The sequence below is a fragment of the Helianthus annuus genome, chromosome 17, assembly GCF_002127325.2.
Source record: "Helianthus annuus cultivar XRQ/B chromosome 17, HanXRQr2.0-SUNRISE, whole genome shotgun sequence".
NCBI lineage: Eukaryota > Viridiplantae > Streptophyta > Magnoliopsida > Asterales > Asteraceae > Helianthus > Helianthus annuus.
This window is the reverse complement of record NC_035449.2, coordinates 189,491,978-189,515,248: the sequence shown is the minus strand read 5'-3', so window position 1 is coordinate 189,515,248 and position 23,271 is coordinate 189,491,978. Positions and strand designations below refer to the sequence as shown.

Below are 23,271 nucleotides of genomic sequence, written 5' to 3'. Positions count from 1 at the left end.
TGGCGAACCCGACTTCATTATAGGAGCACATGAAGGGTATATGAGCTCTCGGCCGTGGAGGGTTTGGCCCAGTATACTGAACTGTTCTGGGAGATGGCTGATCAGTTTCTGTCAAAAAGCTCACAATCTCGAGCCTCGTCAAATCTCAAGAAGATTTCTCGAGGGAGGTTAAGAAACCGGGAAAGATTCATCATCTGAATCTTGTAGCACTCGAAGGGTATTATTACTGGACTCTATTAATTATTTAAGATCGATGAAATGCGAGACCTAATTAAATTTATCTAACGCATGTAATTAATTAGGTCATCCACCAAATTACAGAAATGGTGTTGTTTTGAGTTAGGAGACGGAGAAGAAAAGAACAGGGGAGAGTGTGTTCTGCAAGTGGCAGCTCCGTTAAGGGTAAACAGATTAGCCCAAAGGAAGTCAGCTTTTTTACTATCAGAGGTAATGCTCTGACCTGTGTTTGATATGTGCGCAATGGCACGGGATAGTCGTCATATTATTAGTATGTTTATTTACAACTATTATGTTAACAAAAACATGTCATTGCAGCTATATTGAAAGATTCTGACTAAGGAAACTGATAGAGCCGAGTGCCAGTTTACAATCACAGCAACACAGGTATGATATATGATCGATACAAACAAAAAGTTATGGTTTCTTCTGTATTTGTCATTCATAGATTCCTCATTAACGTTTGCCTTTTATTTTATTTATGTTAAATTATATGGAAAAAGTTATGTCTAAATGTGTCGTCTTGTGTTAAACGGTCTGCTTCGGTGACGAAAATTTTGGCAACTATGGTTTTGGAAAAATACAAACCTAACAATCTAGATTGGTAGGGTTGGTTGATTTGGCCGGTTTTCACGGTTTGGTTTTGCCGGTTTTAGAAGAAAAGCTATCTATTTAAATTAAAAGGCATAATTTTGTCTTAACTTTTAGAAAATGATAAATATTATATCTATACTTGGAAGGACATAACAATTGGGTCACACGTGCAATGGTTGCGGGAACTGAACCATGATTTGTGGTGCCTGCGTCGGGAACATGGAGACTCAACAATGGCAGTGATTATTAACTGCAAAATGCTGCTGAACTGCGTCGAACAACATAGAACAAGGATAGCCGGTTTGATCTAGCAGGAGCTGGTCAAATGCTGATCAGATGTGGTTATAGGCAGGCGTGGCACGATTGCCGAGGCATTGATCAGAGGACTTCCAATCATCCTCAATAACTATATTCCAGGACAAGTATGTGAATTCAACTTCTACATGTTTCAACTATTTTCTTAAAGGGTGAGTTTGGTGGGTTGGGTTACGGGTCAAACAATTTCTCTTAAAATTTAACATATAATTATTGTTTAATTTATGATTAAAAAGATTGTATTGTTACAACGATATTTGTAACACCACATCATTGACCCCACAAATAGTTAAACCTGACCCGTAACAAGAACCGGATTGGTTTGGGTTAGTGTTAAAGGGCAGTTTGTTAGCATTGAGTTGTTGTCGGAAATGAAAGGTACCTGATCAATTGCTGATGCACACATTTCAGATCATTTTATGCATCTTTTTTTGATCAAAGGTTGCCCTCATACTTTCTATTTATGATAAAAACAATTAACTTCTCTGTTTTTTTCTAATGTACTTCTGTTATTCTTTTTAACTTCACTGCTTAAGGGGGTATAGAAAAGATGAACTTGAGTGGCACAAGGCAGGTTGAGTCAATATGTCAAAGTAGGTTTGGTTAACGCACAACGTCACAAATACTTATAAACTGGTCAAAGCAGGTTAGATTTTAGACTTTCATGGTGCCTTGTCAGTCTCTTTTTCTTTCATTAAAAGTACAGTACTATTATTGGTTTTTATGCTATTTTTGAATGCGATAAAATAAGATGGATGGCGTTGTTGTTTTAGGTCGAGCGGGGGCTTGAAGAGGTGGTACGATGGTGTGGTATAACTTGGGGCGAGAGAGAACAACTTCTTCCCGGCATCCTAGGACCAATAAAGAATAGGTTATTCGGTTTGTTGTTTAAGGATTCCCTAATGGAAAAATGATGATATTATTCTTTTTTATAACATATCACACATGGTATATTTGGTTTGTTTTTTTTATTTTGGTCTCGAGTTAGTTGAGATATTAAGACATTTTTTAAAGGGATGAGGTACTATGTCGGTGTATGCCTGCCACTGTATATCGTCCACTCCGTAAGCAAAACATGGGACTTAATGGACACGGCTGTAGTCACCATATGCCTGACTAGCATTGTGATAGTCTACATCACAGACACGCGGTTTCACACATTTGTGAGCCGAAACGAGAGGCTGAAACAGTTTGGAAAGCCGTTGGTCCCAAATCTTGATGCAGGGTTGTCGTACTACTCTAGACACCATAATTATTTTGGTGAGCAGTTATGGTGGTGGGGTCTGGTTGTATTTGCTTGGAACCTTGTGCGTAGCTGGGTCTTTATTGGTGCACTGACTAACAACTTGTGCCTGCCTTATGTGACCATACTGGTTGAAAGAAAGATGGTTAAACTTGAGTATAGGTCTGAATAATATAAATTGTACCAATAGAAAATCTATGTGGGTGCCATAGTTCAAATCACTTGTAATACAGGTGCCTAACATAAAGGGTTGGTTGACTTTTATAGGGCTGAACAGTATAAATTGTACCGGTAGAAAATCTGTTTGTGTGAGATCGGTGTTTATTGAAATATTAATATATACTTTTGTATCTATCTTCTTATAGAGATAAATAGTTTGATCTTATTTTTCTGTTTACTGTTATGAGTTGATTTTGTTTATGAAGTAAACAATTGTGTTTAGCACATTAATTGTTATTTTTTTTTATAAAATATGGAGACATGATTTACTAGATCAAATAAAATAAGGCAGATAGATTTCAATGGTCATTTTTTTTATTTTCTAACTTAATTTAAAAGAATAGGAGAAATAAACAATTATAAAAATGTGGAAAATATAAGAAATTACATAATACATTAATTCGTTAAAGCTTATTTACTCGATCATAATAGGGATGAATTTAGTATCATACGGGTATTGAAAGTTCCGATTTTGAAAATTACCAAAAGTGGATATCAACACCTAAAGTGCTTGGTACAGTATGGTATGGTATTTAAAGGTAAAATGTGGTAAAATACCATACTGTACAAAAGAGTAAAGTCCTTTTTGAGTCCCTGCGGTTTGTGCATTTTAACTATTTGAATCCAAAAACTAAACATGTCTTGATTTGAGTCCATGTGGTTTGTATTTTTAACCCTTTGAATCCAAAACGCAAACCTTATCCAAATCATGAACTAAAAGGGTTGGATTGAAAGGGTTAAAAATACAAACCACAGGGACTAAAAGGGTTTGATGAGGTTTCATTTTGGATTCAAAGGTTTAAAAGTACAAACCACAGGGACTAATTGCTCAACCCAAAATCATGGAGTCAGGTAAAAGCTTTCAATAAAATGTACATCAGAGTGTAGAGAAAGTAAATGCAGTTGCGTACATAGCTTTTTCTTTAAGCTAACGAACACAAGTGATGAATTTTTTTAATATAAATGAGTTGAAGGTGTATATTACCGGTACTATAATGGATAAAACCAATACCGACCAACTGTCCGCCACAACTTATAGGTAATGGAACTACTATACAATATTACAAGATATCACGAAATGATTGATAAACTAATAGAAATGACTATTACTTTGCAAAATGTCCGAATCACACAAATTATTACTTTGGAAGCTGATTGAAAATGGTGCACTTGTCAAGCAAAAACTTGGTGAAGTCCGAATCACACAGATTATTGCATAAAACCTTTACTAATGGAAATATAGTATTATTTATATCTTTTTTAGTTTTAATAAACATTTTCACACTGAAAATTAATTGATATGGACGGAAAGTGTTTCGGGCCAACCCACACTACCTGGCCGTATGGACTCTACCAAACACTCCTAAGGATCGTATTTACTCTTACACATTCTTTGTTACTTAAATAGTTATCCCTAATTTAAGAATTTCCAGCATATTGATTTTATTTACAAGTGGAAATATGGATGGGTTGGGTATTAGGTCAAAAGAGGACAAACATGTTGGTTAATGGGTCAAAAGAGGGGTTGTTTAAAAGTGTATTTTTTTAACATACGTTGAGTTGACTCGAACCACTTTTATGTGCATTTTCCGAAACTTTGATGAATAGTCATTGCATTAAATAGTATTTTATATTTTACTAATTTCAAATGTTTAAATTGTTGTACCAATTTGATATGCGCTCTTTCTTAGCTAAGCATTTTATATTTGACGAGTTACGAAACCAAAATAACTCAAATCGGCTCATTCCTAATTACTAACTATCATGCATTGAAAGTCACATAATGTATCTACACTGTTGAATAGCAAAGGTCAAATATAGGACACAAATGCGAAGGCTTTAAAATGATTATTCACCATAGGATGGAAAACTGGTTATACTGGAAAAGTAAGAACCAAAGGCTCTAAACCAAGTGATTGCAGGGGATTTGCTAAAAATATTAATGGAAATTGGATTAGCTTTGCTTATGAGTTGACTTTATTGCATATTATCTTTGTCGGGAGTTTTCCTACATGACCCTGTTAGTTTTGTGGCACTAATTCAACCCGATTTTTTCATCTTCAAGAAGTTGTTAATTATGAACGAAAGACAACACTTATGTAATTTCGGTACGGCACAATATTTCACCCACTTTTTATCTTTGGGATAGACAGTGGCAAACATGCAGCCACCTTGACAAAAGTTGTCGAGGCTCGGTTAATTTGGGTTTTGTTTTGTGTCAAATAAAATTTAGATAATAAATAGGCTAATTCTATCCCATGCACTTGATTTTTTTTAGACAACGTCCTGCTCACGTATCTGTAAGATTTCTTTTAAGACTTCTTTTCTTAATTAGTAGTTCATACAAGTGTGGAGTGTTTGATTTTACAACTTATTTACTCAATACTATCGATTCAGGCCATGTTTTCTATCAAACATATAATTGAGTTAAAACGGAGTCCAATTTGTATTTTAATGCATGGTTAGATCACTCTTCGATCTTATTTTGATTAGTTTTAGTTATTGAATTAAAAGTATTTTTGATTGCCTAATATATTAAAACAAATTAAAAATAAAATGGGCCAACTGACTAAGCGACCCATAAGATTAGGTTTCACGAAATGTCTAGGTTCATGAATTCAACACACTTAGGGGAGTTTGATTCGCGGAATGATTTGGAATTGAAATTGGAATTTGTATAGGAATTAGAATTTGAAGGAATTGGATTTGGAATTTAAACATTTCAATTGGACTTCGAAATTGTTGGAATTGGAATCTCAATTCCATTTTTGTTGTGTTTGGTTGTCAAATGAGTTAGAATCTATCACCCCGACATCCACAACCATCAGTTCAGGTCGAAACGGTTCACGTCGAAACAGTTCGGATCGAAACGGTTCGCGTCGAAACGGTTTGATTCGAAATGGTTCGCGTCGAAACGGTACAGGTTGAAACGATACGGGTCAAAACGGTTCGCGTCAAAACAGTTCGATTTGAAACGGTTTGGGTTGAAACGATACGGCTTGAAACAGTTTGCGTCGAAACGGTTTGGGTCGAAATGGTACGAGTCAAAAATGTTCGCCTCGAAACGGTACGGACCGAAACGGTTTGGATCCAAACCAGTATGGGTCGAAACGGTTCGGATCGAAACAGATGTGGTGAAGAAGAGAAAGAAGATACTTTAGAGGTTCAAAGTGTTATTTATGTACTTTTGTTTATTGTAAATTAATTTTTCCTAACCCGGGAAGTTCCCGGGTGATAGCCTAGTATTTATAATATAAAATTGTCAACTGGGCATACTAGTGGTGATACACTATCAAACTTTATTACGTATGTCATAATGTTTTGTGTTGTAATATAATTTGCTCTTTAACTCATATTTTTTGATATAACAATCATGAGTCATCAAAAACATGTGCCTAACTTATTAAACATGTTGTCGTTGTATTAAAGTAATCAATTTGAGACACCTTTCTTTACTTATTTACACTTAGGCCGGAGAGTGTAGGGGGCTCCATCGTACCACCTCACCTCCTATAACGCCCCCCTTGGCGCCATCATCCACACCAAGAAAATGAAACCGATGCGCCATTGATGGGACTTCATCATGGTAACGAGGAGAAGGGCTTTATCAGGTGGGGCCCACATCATTTCACCCAATTAATTTGTTTTCTTTAATTTTATTTAATAGGGGGCTCCATCCCACACCATGCAAATTAAAGGGGGCGTAATAAAGCTCCATGGCTGAGTGGATCCTAAGTGACGCTGATGTGTCGTGATAAAGCCCCTAGGGGCTCCATCCCACACCCTCCAGCCTTATAATCTATAGAATCATAAAGTGCACGATTTATATTTTACAAACTGCATACAATTTTTTCATAGTTTTAATCTAAAAATTTAGTTAAATTTTCACACTTGAAAGTCCTGATAAGTGTTATATTTGTTATTATATTTTATGGTTATTATCAATAGAAACATGTGTGCGTGTGTGATGTTAGTTTGATATACATTCAAGTACCGAACAAATTAGCTCAATTATATTGTTGCTTTGTTTACAAAAGTGTATGATTTATTATATTAATCTGAAATGGTTGCTTTTAAAGTTTATATATAATATATGTAAGAGCATAGAATGGATGCCCCACATTGATATGTTTGGCCATTGGTTGGATGGTCCCAATATTTTCATCACAACTTTAAACCTAACCTCAATCATGTTCATCTTTTTTGTAGTAACAAAAGTAATAAATGATATATTTGAACAAGTCAATATGCCCATTCATTTCAACTCAAATAAGTTTGGCACTTCCTAAAACCTAACAACCAACTAAATTCAATTTCGAAGGCCTACATAATTTAATTTCCATTTTCATTCTTTAGTTTGGTAATGAATCATACCTTATTTTATTAGTTTAATATGTTAAATAATTTTTACCAAGTAATTAAATTAGTTATAATTTAAATAAAGTTAACAAGTAGTACCATGTAATATCTTGCTTTCTTGTGATTCTGATGACAATATGTTTGTTGAGTGGTAATGTAGTACCCCATCTATCTTACCTTAAATTTGCGTGTTAAATCATAAGATCTGAGCCAGTCTAAATACTTTGTATAATAGTAGCGAACGAACCCGCACTTCGCTAAAGAAATTTAAGTAAAAACATTTTTCAATGAAAACTTTATATAAGAAAATTTATATAATATTAAAGAAGAAGGTCGGTGATATTTTCATATCCAACCTCTGTAACTTTTCATATCCAACCTCTCTAACTTTTAAAATGTACACTTTTTGTCCTTTGTTGATATTTGTACTTTAGTACAAATTTTGTCTTTGTTCATGTGGTAGATCCTTGATTTGTAGTAACCGATGTTCTCAGTTTCACAAGGGGTGTTTGGGAATGTCATTAAACTAACTCTGAACTTACTTTTACTTTGGATAATCAAATTCATAAATACACTAAATAAATAGCCTCTAGATTTACTGACCATTACAACAATTTTTTGTTGTGAATGTCTCAAATCTTCTTCAAGTAAGCAAGCATGGAGACAACGATCTTGAGGTACCCGGTTCGATTATACTTCCAGCGTCTGGCTCTTTTTCCCAAGTTTTTTTTTCCGGCAACGACCACCAACATGTAAGCTTATTCGCCAAAAAATCGTCGCCGCACTAGCACTGTTCATTCAAGATAGCTTTTGCATGTTATTGGAAACCGTCACCGGTGAAGAAGACGATGGACAAAAATGGTTCTGGTTGGGGATGAGATGGGCTCATCGGAACTATCGTCGTCGTCAATTCGGGCCTTTTATGTCACGCGACTATCTAACTCTCACACTCTTTGTTGTCGATAATCAACCAAGCGACGCTGCAATAAACCTTTATTACCTTTATTACTTTACACGTTATTGCCATCATCGCTACACGTGTATCGAAGTCACAAACGTGATGTTGCCGCCGCAACGTCAAAATTCTAGTTCTTGCCTAAAACGCACGTTGTGTAGCGTTTTAATTTTATTAAAATCAAAATTGAGTTAACATATTTTTGCTAATCTAAACGTGTATATGCATGCATACACTAGTGAGTGCCCGTGTGTTGTGCTAGGGACCAGTGGACCACAACACTTCAGTTGGTGATTTTAAGGGTGTGCACAAGTTTTTGTTTGGTTCGGTTTCGTTTTGAGCTATAACCATATCCAAAACCAAAACTTTCGATTAAGGTATTTCAAAAACCGATGGTTTTAAATTATTTTAGCTTGGTTAATTGGTTGTGAACATTGGGTCCAATCGGTTGCCATTGAACGGTCGATGTCATTGAAGGAGGGGTAATAATGGAATTGCTATTCTGCTGCAACTATGGGAGTGAGTTTTGGCGTCTTAAAAATGATGGAAATTACCATATTGTTCTAGTGAAATGCTTTATAAGGTATGTATAGATAATAAAAATTTATATATAAAGAGTACATGTGGCTCTAGGTTTCAAAACGAATTTACCCAGCGGGGAAAATCTCACATCTATTTAATTCATTTTTTTTTACATACAATAACAATATTTGTAACACTAGTAACTCATCATTTCATATTCTTGTTGTTCAAACTGATTTTATAGTGGTAAGAGATCATTAGGATTTGTCATATTTTGTTTATATATTAGTGTTTGTTTGTTGGGACCTATGCAATCATCCTACACGGTAACACCGTCGCCACCCCCAGTCCCCACAGGAAGGCCAGGCGGGTTACTTATCCGGGTATGGTTTGCCGCATATACAACATCAATAACTTTGACAATTGGAGTGTAACAAATGTGTTGCAAAACATCATCATTTATCTATGTGTTTTATATATTATTTTAATATTTTTGAGTCGTTTTTAGTCTTTATAGATTGAGAAAAATGCTCGGATAGTCCCTGTGGTTTCGCCTTTTTTCACCTTTAGTCCCTAACTTTCTAAAATTACCTCAATAGTCCCCAACTTTTCATTTTTTGTTCCCGGATAGTCCCTGGGTCTAACTTCAGTTTGTTTTCTCTGTTAAATGAGTGTGAAATGACCAATTTACCCTTTCCTTAAAAAGAGCAAACCACGGGGACTAGATCAGAAACATTATCATCTTTCACCATTAAAACCCTTCTTCCTCTTCTCTGTGTTTTCTCCGGCGAACAAGACCCACTTCACCTCACCCTATTTCACCTCCGATTACCCCATCATTAATCACCGCCGGCGACCACCTCTCCACTGTCAAACCTCCGATCGATCACCACCAATTGCATGTTCAATAAATTTCATCACCGTAATGAAACCACGATATAATACATAATCACTCTAACAAACCTCGTAGATCGTTGTTGGCGGAGACCCATCCTGTTACAAAAAGAAGTAATTAGAAACAAATTTCAGCACATGAATGAAGCAAATTTTCAAAATGAACTGGAAACGAGACGCACGTCAAGTCTAAGATAATATACTCTATTGAGTTCTAGTCTGGTCAACTTAAGGCGATTTCTAAAAACATAATCGTTATCATCGATAAAACACAAATCTGCATCCCATTTAACAGTTTTCTTCTTAGGGTTAGATGCTTGTATTGCTGCTCTATCAATATCATGTTGCTCTTTTGCTTTGTTAGCAAGCTCTCTAATAGTTATGAAGTCGGTTCCTTCAGGTATCTCCACTAACACAGTCATCCCATTCGGCAACAGGATTTGGGTGTTTTTGGAGCAAGAAGAATGTTACCTGAGGGTGATTACTCTGTTCCATCCGATGCGGCTGCCGCCCCGCTCCCGCCGCTCATCGGAGTTACCATGGTGGTGATCGATCGGAGGTTTGACAGTGGAGAGGTGGTCGCCGGCGGTGATTAATGATGGGGTAATCGGAGGTGAAATAGGGTGAGGTGAAGTGCGTCTTGTTCGCCGGAGAAAACACAGAGAAGAGGAAGAAGGGTTTTAATGGTGAATGATGATAACGTTTCTGATCTAGTCCCTGTGGTTTGCCCTTTTTTAAGGAAAGGGTAAGTTGGTCATTTCACACCCACTTAACAGAGAAAACAAACTGAAGTTAGACACAGGGACTATCCGGGAACAAAAAATGAAAAGTTGGGGACTATTGAGGTAATTTTAGAAAGTTAGGGACTAAAGGTGAAAAAAGGCGAAATCACAGGGACTATCCGAGCATTTTTCTCTTATAGATTTTTATTCTTTTATTTTTATTTTTTTTAAAGGTCCCGGTGCGAAAAGGAAACGAAAACGAGCTGAAACGATTAATAAACGAGCAACCGGGAGTTCAATAGAAGTAGAGGAGTTAAATTGCAATTAATAGATAGTTGAGGGGGTTAGAATGTCGTGAAAAAAAACAGCATACGGACCATAATGAGCTAGAGTTTTAATTACGCTTGAAAGGACCACTTTACCCTTAAAGAAATTCCATATTTATACAACATGCCATCGTCTACTCTATTTTTTGATTGGGTCTGTTAGATTATCATAAACCAGATGGGCCGGCCCACCAGTTGATTCACTAAGCACATTTTGGCAGTCGCCAATTCGCCATCCGTCGAGGACGTGAATATATCAAATACGTAATATACGTAAAATACCCACCATAAACCTACTGTTGGAGTAGTCCGTTCCAACCTTTTTGAAGGCTTATCACGAAATGAAATTTTAGGGCCGTTTTTCTTTTTTTGATTATTATATATAGTAAATCTTTTTGGAGGCTCAAGGCGAAACAAAATTTTAGGGTCCTTTTTCCTTTTTTGATTATTATAAACGGTACTCATTTATCTATGTTTGGAAACCAAGCAAAAATCTAACACAACTATAAGACAGTGTGGTTTGCTTATATAAGAAATCAAACAAATCTAAACAATAAATTTGCACTATAAGAAATCAAACAAATCTAAACAATAAATTTGCACTAATATTAATAGTTAGCATATGAATTTTCTTTTAATTGGAGGCCCTAGGCCCAAGCCTGAGTAACTTATACTGTAGGTCCGGCTCTGTGTTGTAGAATCGGTTGTACGAGTTTAAAGAAGCAAGAGGACGAATATAGAAGCCGATTTTGGATCTTTGGTGTTTGAGGAAGGCTTGGATCGAAGGAACTTAATTAAAAGTTTATTATTTTTCTTCGCTTAGAAATTGTTTATTTGTTTTAGTTTTATTTGACTTTAATACATCAAACATGTTTGTTGAATTTTTATACTTTGAACATGTGTTTACTTCGTGTTTGAACATGAGTAACTACCTAGGCGTACAGTGGCTGCTGATTAGTTATAGTTTTTTTTTTTTTTTTCGGTTTTGGATTTATTGTGATTTGGCTTTATGTTTTGGTAAGTGTGTTTCTAAATCAGGTGTGTTTGCATGCTTTGTACTAATTTACAATTAATTTACCGTTCCATGCGTGCCTTGTTGAATGTCTTCAGTTATAGATGTGTATTAGGTTGCTTCTTGTGTGTTTGTGACTAGTTTATAGTTTTCTCAAGTCGATCCCATAGGAACCTTGATTGAGAATTTAGAAGTACTTAGTGTTCTACCAATCCTAGAGATTGAGAGGTGATAAATTGTCGGGCAGGCTTTGGCTTTGTCATTAGGTGGTTTGAGAGTTAATTGATACTTGTTATCCCGTGTTAGAAACCTGTTAGATTTATTAGCCCATACATCTGGATGTATTGTTTCTGGTGGGACCGAGAGGATATCCAGATCTGGGTTACCATAGCATTTAGTTTAGAGAGACCGAGTGGTAATTTCTGAACCACAAACATTTGTACGTTGTTCTTTAAAGATATAGTGGGAGAGAGAAAGAGAGGTGGTTATGCACTTACATAATCACATAGTTAAAACAATATGTTTGTACTTATTGTGTTAAATAGTTTTAGTTCTTTACTTAAATTGGTCTCATATTGAACAACCATCTAATTATGTTGAACACTCAACATAAATTAATTTTCAAATTTCTTGTTACAATGTTTTCGTTTTTCTTATTCTTATGCAAAATCACAAAAGAATAATTACATTAATATCGTATTGTAAAATAATGCTCTAAATTTGTAATAAAATGGTCTTAAGAGGTATTATGCACTAAAAACACGTTTTAGCGACTTTTGATTCGTTCGACCTGTCTAATAACACGCTTTAGGCAACTTTTACCACTCTTTACTCTAAAATGTTAAAACTTTTTTTTTTTTTTTTTTTTTTTTTTTGTAAATTGGTAGTTAAATATCATCCTAAGTTTGAATTGTTGCTGCCATGACATGCAGCGAGCCATAAAAGAAGTAATCGCGCGAGCATTCACTCTACTATATACACACACTTATTTATAATAACTAGAGGGGCCAATGTTGCTATTTTAGAAACTCTAATTGTGAGTATAAAGCTTTAATCCCACTTTAGAATCTACAGGAAACTGCAGGGACCATTGTGTGTTAAGAGAGCAAACTTCAAATTCTGCAACTTCACTGTGTTGTTGGTCGGATCCACCAAATCGTATCCCATTCATTCAAAATAATTACCGCGTAGTTAAAAAAAACCAATGACGCATAAAAAAGTTATTGACGCTTAAAACAACTGGGGGAAGTTGTATGTGAGTTTCTCAATTTAAGGCATACCGAAAATAAATTTAAGACCCAAACCAACATAATAATTTTTAAATCGTCTATTCTTTCCTGAACTTAGCTCACCCGAACCCACCCTGACTTGTTACCGCGTCCAACCATAATGTGTGAGACATCTTGACTTAAACATAATAATAATAATAATAATAATAATAATAATAATAATAATAATAATAATAATAATAATAATAATAATAATAATAATTATGGTGTTATCTATTACAAGTTGCCAAGTTGGCTCATATTTGGTGATAAGGACTTTGTTTGATGGCTTGAAATCCCATAGTGAAACTAAATGGGTAATCTTGATTCGGATGTTTTTTCCGCCACGTATAGTTGACTCCGCCGCAACGCGCGGATTACCCACTAGTTTACAATAATAACTTTTTAATAAAAAAGTTAGAAAAAAATTTAAAAAAATTACTTGGTGATAGTGGTTCACTGGTTCTATCAGGATCATCACCCTATGTTGAGAACTGCAAGAAACACATAATACATTGGAGATAATCAAAGTATCGGGAAAGAGAGAATGTAGTGATTATGTAACCATCTTATATATTAAATTCAAAGCAGCACGTACAAGTATATTTATACAATTATACGGTGCTTGAGGTTTTCAATATATTTATTGGGTATGATTTATACGCTTGGCTGCATAATTTTATAAGTTTTCTAAAATGTCTTTGATGAAATTCACTTTATGGGCCTCCATTGCTATTGTGGGCTTGATAAAATTCACTTCATGGGCCTCCATTGCCATTGTGGGCTTTTATGGTGAAATGAACGACAAATCGTCATGGCTCAATGAATAAGCATTAATAGCAACTCACATATTCACTCCATTTCAAATATGAAAACTAGATTAATTAACATAAAACCATTTTATTGTTTAGTAACATTTACGCCATAGCGACATCAAGAAAATGTATTCATTCTAGTGTGGTTGACGGTTCAAATCTCATGATAGACATAAGCTAGCCGTTTTAGATCATGATAAATGCAAGTTATAAAAATTATGTCAAGACATGTAAAATTCATTATATGGTTGTGTTATTTACTAATAGACTCCTAAAGTCCTTTCTTACGATTTAATGTGATTATTTTTATTCGATTTGGCTTTACCTAAATGATAAAAACTACTTAATCCAAATCCAAATCTACTTATAAATTAAAATAATTTGTATATTTTGATAAGTAGAGAACAAACACATGAGGACACAAAGACAACCATATAAAAAGGTTGAGAGATGAAATTCCAACTTTTAATTAAATTAATTAAAAGTGACTTCCACTTCACTGAGAACGCATTGTGTTCATTCTTTCAATTTATTAGCAAGTCATCAATTATTCACCCCTACTCTCATTTTCTTAATTTTTTTAATAAATAATTTATTTATTTTTAAGAAACAAAAAGGACTTTTTGCTAGTGGGCATTTTCCCTTTAAAGCCATTTTAATTGTCTTTTGAAAGCTCCATTCTCTATGTCCCACTCTACAAAGTTAATCCCCTTAAAACTATCCTCCCATTTGCTTGAAATTAATAGTTATATCAAGAATATGTAATTAATATTGCATAATTAACTAAACTACTTTCTGCCATGATTTAAAAATCACTGATTATGATCATTCAAATAACGTTTCAAAAAACCTGATCGATTTCGAAACAAAAACTCTTATGGTTTTTCGATCAAACAACATAATTTTAAAAACTAGTCAAACGCTACCGGAAGAAGGCAATAATTGAAATTTTCTTTATAAGATTTACTTTATTTTTTTACTTGTTCTATCTGGTTCATTTAAAACCATCATTTTTTTTCACTTTTGAAATACCACTTTAAATCGAATTTATTATTTAGAGAAAAAGCCGTTGCATTAGGGGAGTGGGAAAGTGGTTTCATTAAGACTCAATAAGTGTGTGTGTGTTTTTTTTAATTATGTTACTTCATAGGAGTTAAATAAACTATTTTTTATTATTCTAAATCCAAAGAGAGCTATTATAATTTACAAGCATGAATACTTTTATAGTTATTTTGCAAAGGGATAGGCTAAACGTACCCCCCTCTCTTACTTGTCATACCCTCCCCTGTAAAAATCACTTTAAAAACTGTCAAATGTACCCTCTAAAAATATTTTTAAAAATGTTTTTATACAAATTGATTTACTAATTTACGGTATACATTTTATTTACACTTGTATATATCTTCAACATGAACTTTAGAAATTTGAAATTCTATAAATGTTATTGTAATCGATAAAAAAAAATATGATACATCTCAGTTTTACTCTTTATGAACACTTGTTTTCATACAATTATGTTAATGCTTCAATATTTCTTGGTTTCTCATAGTTGTCTTGCAAGTTACTGTCCTATTAAAAATGTGTTTTTGGGTTTCGAAACCTTACCAGCCACGAATACCTTCTTATTACTAACGGAGAAAATACGAGAATTTGTATAACTGTTTTCAACAATAATTTCAGTACAATTTAAATCCTACCACTCTACCAGCCACAAAACACTTGGCTATGAGTTTGTATTTGATCGATATTGTGTTCAGATTTTGCGTTTTCATCCATTTATTTTAGTATTAGAATTCTATACAAATAATAATAAAAGACAAATAAGATGTAAAAAAGAAACTAAAGATTTGAATTGTGTTTATTCGAGAACTTGAACGAAAAAGAAGCAAAGAAAAAAAAAACTAAAAGTTTGAAATGGATTTATTTAAGAACTTGAGAGAAGGGATACAACAAGTAATAATAATAAGAGTTAACTGTCATTTTCGTCCCTGTGGTTTGGTCACTTTGGCCATTTCAGTCCATTTTTCAAAAATGCGCCATTTTCGTCCCCCACGTTCTGGAAAGGTGCCATTTCAGTCCAAAAATCATAACCCAGTTAAGTCAGTTAGTAAATAAGGACTGATTGTGTAAATTTGTAACATAAAGGACCATTTAAGTAAATATTAAACACCACCACCACTAGCCCTGCCACCACCACCACTCCGCTGCCACCACCACCGCCACCACAGCCCTGCCACCACCACCACTCCGCTGCCACCACCACCACCACCGCCACCACAGCCCTGCCACCACCACCACTCCGCTGCCACCACCACCACCGCCACCGCCACCACAGCCCTGCCACCACCACCACAGCCCTGCCATCACAGCCCTGCCACCACCACCACAGCCCTGCCACCACCGCCACCACAGCCCTGCCACCACCACCACTCCGCTGCCACCACCACCACCACCGCCCTGCCACCGCCACCACAGCCCTGCCACCACCACCACAGCCCTGCCACCACAGCCCTGCCACCACCACCACAGCCCTGCCACCACCGCCACCACAACCCTGCCACCGCCACCACAGCCCGGAGACTGTCGCCACGCCGTTGCACGCGATACCGGATCGGTTTTAATCACCCAATCGGTATGTTTATACTTGTACAATGTTTCTGCAAGTTTAATTTGAATATTATCCGGTATTGATCGAGAATTAGGCCGTTTGACTTCTGTTGACCGTTTTGGGGAAGACGATGAACAGTAGCATGGTCACCAACGCCGCCGCCGGAACCACCACCATCAACGTCATCATCGGCATCATCTGGGGAAGGCAGCCCCACCGTCGCCGGTTCTCTCTCCCGCCTCGTTATCTCTCTCTCTCTCTCTCTCCGACTTTCTCCCTCTCTCGTCTGATATGATGATGAACCGGCTGTGGTGGCGGTGGTGGCAGGGCTGTGGTGGTGGTGGCAGGGCTGTGGTGGCGGTGGTGGTGGTGGTGGCAGCGGAGTGGTGGTGGTGGCAGGGCTGTGGTGGCGGTGGTGGTGGCAGCGGAGTGGTGGTGGTGTTTAATATTTACTTAAATGGTCCTTTATGTTACAAATTTATACAATCAGTCCTTATTTACTAACTGACTTAACTGGGTTATGATTTTTGGACTGAAATGGCACCTTTCCAGAACGTGGGGGACGAAAATGGCGCATTTTTGAAAAATGGACTGAAATGGCCAAAGTGACCAAACCACAGGGACGAAAATGGCAGTTAACTCTAATAATAATAAAAGAGGGGTATGTTTAGCAGCCCCGCTGCAAAATGGCCATATTAAGTTTGTAGACTAAAGTTTTAGGGGATACGGTGTGGATGCGGCAAGGGAGCGGCAAAGACGTTTGCCGCGCGGCAAACACCGCCGCGCGGCAAAGTTTGGTCGCGGCAAAAGTTTAAGAACGGTAAAGGTTTACCGAGTCGGGAAAATAAGAGAGAGAGGGTAGTGAGAGAGAGAGGGGGTATTGTGGGTGGGGTCCATTCCTATCTCAACCAATCACACCTTTTTCCTTTTTTTTTTTAAAAAATAGTTTACCACTTCACCAAGTGTTTAAACCATTGCCAACATTTTTCACCAAAGTTTAAACACTTTTGCCTAATTGACATGGCGCGCTCTCATTAGTCGGTTTTTTGGTTTGCCACTTTAAAGTGTTTAACCACTCCTTATACCCTTATATGCAAAAAAGTGATCTAGACAGAAAACACATGGCGGCAGGAGGTAAGAGACCTTTAAGAAGTTGACAATCCAATCATTGTGATTTGAAATGGATAATCATTGTTGGACATTTAGGCTTTAGCCCAAAAAAAACAGTAAATATGTTTATTGAAAATAATTATTTTTATAGTTGTAAAATATGTGAAAAATAACGAATTAGAATCGTCACAAAATGTTTTGAAATTACACGCTTTGCACTTTAAAAGAAAACTATAAGTAAGAAAAGAAATAAATAATATACTTAGAAAAAGGGGCCAGATATTGTACTTTCGAAATTTACTAGGATTTTGACCCGCCACGCGTTGCGGCGGCGTCGAAAGTTAAAGTAACTCGTATTTATACTGTATATTTGACCCGACTCTTTACTTAAAAAAATTACATCGCCATCGAATGAAAACGTATTATATTTGACCCGACTTGCTTTCCAATACAGTTTACGAACGTACACAAAATAAGTATATATATGGCTCGCTCGTTGCAGTGTAAAGTTGTAACAATATTTTAGACAACCGTGTATAATCGTAAAAGTAATTTAGACATTAATATGGTTAGACATAGATAAAAAAAAGTATACTAATGTGTGACGCTATGATCTAAAGTCGTAAAAACAATTCAAATAAAATGAGACGTTAAGTTATTAAGTAGAAAAAAGTTGGCAGATTAAAGTTATCAATTACCAAAAGTTAAAAGTGAATGCTTAAGTTAACTAGTTTGAAAGTGTGAATTGAAAGAACTAAAAGTATCGGGGTTAAAAAGTAAAAATGTAGGGATTATAATTGTAATATATGAAAATTGAAAGGAGATAAATGTATAGGGGCTAAGTGTGTATTTTTGTAAAAATTGAGGACTTAAAGACAAAGACCCTCCACCGACCTTTGTCTTTAACATTATACATAGATAAAAAAAAGTATAATAATTTGTCCATCTTGCGGTGTAAAGTCGTAAAAGTAATTTAAACAAAAGGAGGTCTCAAATTATTAAGTAGAAGAAGGTTAAGAAGGTTAAAGTTGTCAATTACTGAAAATTAAAAATGAATATGAAACTTAGTTAAAGAGAATGATTAATAGTGTTTCATAATAAAAAAAAAATTAAAAGCGTAAAATGAAAAAAGTTGAAAGTGTAGAAGTCAAAACTTTAATATATATATCATGTGTTCTTTTAGAAGTAGACTGTAGTAATTAATTGATAGTTGAATTCAAATAAAAGTCGTACAACTTTAAAGAAAAGAAATGTAGAAGTCAAAAAGTCAAAAACTTGATGCTTAAAAGAGAAAGGTCACCACCGACCTTTCTCTTTAATATATATATAATTTATTTATGAATACCAAGAAATTTCACAAAATCTTTATGCCTACTTCATGGTTGTATGGATGATAAAATTGTCTAAAAAATACATGTCATACTTTTTCTAAAAATTCATGGTTGTATGGATGATAAAATTGTCTAGAAAATACAGTATGATATTTTTTAAAAGGCGGCATTTCATTCAAACAGACAATAAACTAGTAAGACGTTAGACTTAGAAACAAAGACTTAAGAGAAAACAATAAAGCCCAACATGGCAACAAAATTAACAAAATTCAAAATTCTTCCGTCGCGACTCCTCTAAAGAATTAAGCTTAGATTGGCTTTTAACCTATACGAAGCTTAGCACCTTGGTCTCTTCAATAACATAGCTGACAAGCGTCTTTTATTTATTGAAGATCAAATTGTTACAATCTTTCCAGATAGCCTAACCGACTACAAACACAATATCATAGGTAATAACTACACAAAAAATAGATATGTTTATAGTTATAATTTCTCTAAATCAAAACATGTATACTCTTACAAGCATTACAAATTTTAGTATCTTAATAAAATAACCATTACCTGAAAATAGAAGAAATAAATAACATCGTAGATCATTTTAATATAGAAAGTAGACTTTTCTAACAAAACATTTTAATGCACACTACTTACCTTCAAGAGATTACACTCTAATAAATGTCAAATCATGTCAAGAATCCTTACTAGTGACCCGATTATGTCAAATCATGTTGGGGATCCCACAAACGAGTGAAGTTTATGTCGAATGGACGTGGAAACTTGCTCATTCAATTTACTTAAGCTCATATTTTTTTGACACTTACAAATTAAATATGAAAAAGTATCACTTTAAATAAAAAATACTACATAAGAAGTTTGATTGCCATTGGCATTAATTTTATACTTGGTCACCATTAAGCGCATATTTAATCCCATTAATCAAGGATTAGTTATACTGGTTCGACTAATTAGAGCTTGATACCTATCTTAGAAGAAAAAGTTAAGTATTCTCTAACTAGTGGATTATGAAAAGTGATAGAGACAAAAATTACAAGAAAAAAATATTAGGCAACATAAAGTTTAAGTAAAGGATCTCTCTCCTCCATCCAAGTTGGAGTAAAACCATATAAAAAGCAAGCTACAAACAAAAATTGTAAAGCATTGTGTTTTATTTATATTAATGTTTGATAGATGACCAATTTTAAGTATAAAAATTGTAATAACTCGTAGTGCCATAATATATTATGTAATTAGTTTTTTTTTAACAACCAAACGAAAACATATATTCCACCAAACAGGCCTCCTAATAGCATGGAGCTAAACAAAGGCCAAACACCAAATAGAAGCCAGTAAAACAGAAAAAAAAAAAAAAAAAAAAAAACAAAAGAACATGCCCACCCCAGATACCACACCAGGCAAACTAACCAAAATATAAATCGGAAAAAGAGGACCAGTTAACAATATCTGCACCCCTGATCTTCGATCTCTTAAGCACCTACCATAAAGTGTTCTCCTTGATATCTTGGAACATTTTAGATTGGGATGTATTAGACCCTTTAAACACCTTATCGTTTCTCCTTAGCCAAAGCCTCCATATCGTCATAAAAAAAAACGCTTGAATCACCTTTGTTTTTTTTCCTGACCCACCTTGGTTTAGCGAAAATTCTAGGACCTGCTGAAGTGATTCAAACCGAACAGGAATTGAGACCTTAAGCCACATACAAATCTGCCACCACAAGGATCTCGCCACAGAATAAGAAGCGAAAAGATGGTCCACTGTTCCAAAGAAATTCCGCAACCCACGCAACTACCATCCCCAAATACTATGCCTCTGTCTGCTAACGCCCCTGCTGTTGGGATCCTATTATTGACAACCCTCCATACAAAGTAGTTTATTTTAGGAGTTTCAATATAGTTCCATCCAAAACCCCCTATAGACCGAGCGACATTATTATACCTGAAGCATTCTTCCCTAACCTGTTTCAATGAGAACTCTTTCAGTCTCCCATCCGATTTCCACCACCACTCATCTTTATCTTCGGTTAATGTAATTAAATTATATACATCATAATTTTTATCAACAACTTTGCCGAAAAAGACGTTACATGTCGTCAAATGTTTGTCAAAAAGTTCTATTGATTTCTCAATTCTTCACTGAAGAAGAGCGCGTAAGCGTTGGAGGGAGCACTAGTTTTGGTAGGAGTGCTCGCGAGTGTAAGTTATGTGTTTCTAACACGTGTTAGTGAGCTTGTAATGTAATGAAGCTTGCGCATATAACATCTTACGAGCTGTAATGTAACGTAACCTATGCATATAGCGGTTTTACGAGCCGATGATGCAATCATCATAACAGATGCGTAGTCGTGGTCTTACCTTAATGTCATGCCAGATGTGTGGTCGAATAATGATGTGCCATGAAATGTAGTCCATAAATGATGGTACGAATATCCAAACAATAATGTAGTGTGTCCCAATAATTGTGCAACACTTCCTCATATGAAGATGTACTATGCATCCAGATAAAGATGTGGTGCACGACCCCATGATACTATGGCATGTAGCCAAATAAAGGTGTAGCGCGTATAATCAAATGAATACGATAGACACAACTTGATATATTGCACGACCCGTTATATATTTCACAGGTACACTATGTTGTATGCGCGGGGGTATGCAAACTGCGTTTAATGTTGGTCCAAGTAATGTTGCCAACACGCGGGAGGCATGCTCGGTGCGCCTCTTGCTAACTATCTCTCACTGACACGTGGGAGACATGCTCGTCGCATGTCGTGTAGACTAAGTGTAACCGGCACGCGGGAGGCATGCTCGTCGTGCGTCTTGCTGGCTAACTTCGCTCACAGGCAGGAGATGTGCTTGCCGCGTCTCGTATAGGCCAAGTGTCACGCACACGGGAGGCATGCTTGTCGCACGTCTTGCTGGTTAACTGTCATTGATACATGGGCGACATGTTCGCCACGTGTCCTATAGGCTAAGTGCCACCGGCACGCGGAAGCATCCTTGTCATGCGTGTTACTGACTAACTGTTACTTATAATGCTTCGCAGTTCTGCATTTTCCGTATATAGAAAGTTGTATTTGTATTTCTGTTATTGGAAACTTGTAATCGCATTCTATTTTCAACTCTTGTAACCTCGAGACTTTGATCATAATGGAAATACCTTTTATACATACACTTTTTATACATATACTTGTTTTATACGCGATATATCGTCAATTGCATGCTTATGTGTGAAACCAATACTTATAATGCTCAATACTATCATACATACATACAATATACTTATACTATGTTTACACATACTTAGAATACACTAAAACAAAAATCCATAACCCAAAATCCACCCTTTGAGCTGAAGGTGCACGAAGGCAACCTTCGTGGCCACCTTCGTCGTCCAAACGCACGAAGGTGACCTTCGTGGCCACCTTCGCCTCCCAAACCCACGAAGGAGTAACCTTCATGGTCACTTTCGTCCTTCAAGTGCATGAAGGTGCACGAAAGTGCCACCTTCGTGGACACCTTCACGGACAGACGCTGATGACGGGTTTCAGCAGAATGTGTTTTTTTAAAACACTCTTTTTCACCTTTTTCAACTTCCAAATACCAACTAATTTCATTTATTACCTAAACCCTAATCCCACCTTATAAATAGGTGTCTTCTACACCTTCTAAGCACTTTCCACACATCAAATCCTCTCTCAAACTCCCAAATTCTCTCAAAATCCTCAAGCAAGGCAGAAAGTTCTAAGTGATTTTAAGTGAGTTTTCACTCACTTTTCTTCTTCTTTCCTTCTCTCAGACTACATGGATAACCTCTAGGAAGGTTTCCACAAGTTTGCCTATAGCACGACTATAGGAGTAGCACACCGCCCTTGTTGGGTCTATGTTAAGTAATCATACACAACGGTCTTGTCGTTACGATGACAAGATTACGCTAGTGGAATCTTTGGGTTAACACGTATGTGATGCATGCTAGTTCGTATTATGTTATGCCTTAGTATACGTTTTTGCCATGTGGATTTCGTTGAAACTCGTTTATACATATGCTAGTACACTAAACTTGTATGCTCACCAATGATTTTGTGTTGACATGTTACTCTAATATATATTGCAGGAGCTTGATGTTGATGCGTTGAAAGAAATCTAGTATGATGGACTAGAAACGCACTTAGTTAAAATCTATGTTTTTGTTGTTTAAATTGTTACGCTCTAATCGTTGAAATTTCCTTTGAAACAATGTATTTCTTTTAGTATAAAATGAAAATCGTTACTTTAAATACTTGACACAAATAGTCGTTATGAAGTCTCTTGCAATCTCGTTTTCATCTCACTCTGATGTTTCCGCCATTGGTTGGGGTGTGACAAGTTGGTATCAGAGCCATAACTATAGGGAATTAAGCAAAATTGCCATGATTTGACCCAGTCTATAGTTTAAGAACCGACACTTGACCATTCTCGTGCTTATGCTTAAATTACTTAAATTCTCCCTACTTTGCTTTTTATCTTATCTTTTGTCTTAAAATATACAAGTCTTCCCTAAGATTAAAACAGTACACACATGAAGATGTGAAGACATTCTTATAATCACAAATGAGGCGATCTCACCAAAATAGGCGTGAAACCCCTCCCTTTTGGTGAGATTAATTTCTCACGAAATTACACACTCAAGTTAGGAGTGATTGCCACACCTTGATGGAGAATTTTCCATTCTTACTCTAGTGGACCC

The 23,271-nt window shown here is 35.8% G+C and overlaps 1 protein-coding gene across 1 annotated transcript; it reads left to right on the top strand.

The window, feature by feature from the left end:
• Window positions 1-2,162: 2,162 nt before the first annotated feature.
• On the top strand, window positions 2,163-2,561 carry LOC110925416. Its single transcript, XM_022169371.1, has one exon. The coding sequence runs from the start codon at window positions 2,163-2,165 to the stop codon at window positions 2,559-2,561; it is 399 nt and encodes a 132-aa protein (XP_022025063.1).
• The last annotated feature ends 20,710 nt before the right edge of the window (window positions 2,562-23,271 follow it).

Coding starts and splice junctions, on each gene's coding strand:
- LOC110925416 (XM_022169371.1), top strand. CDS start 2,163: ATGAGGTACTATGTCGGTGTATGCCTGCCACTGTATATCGTCCACTCC.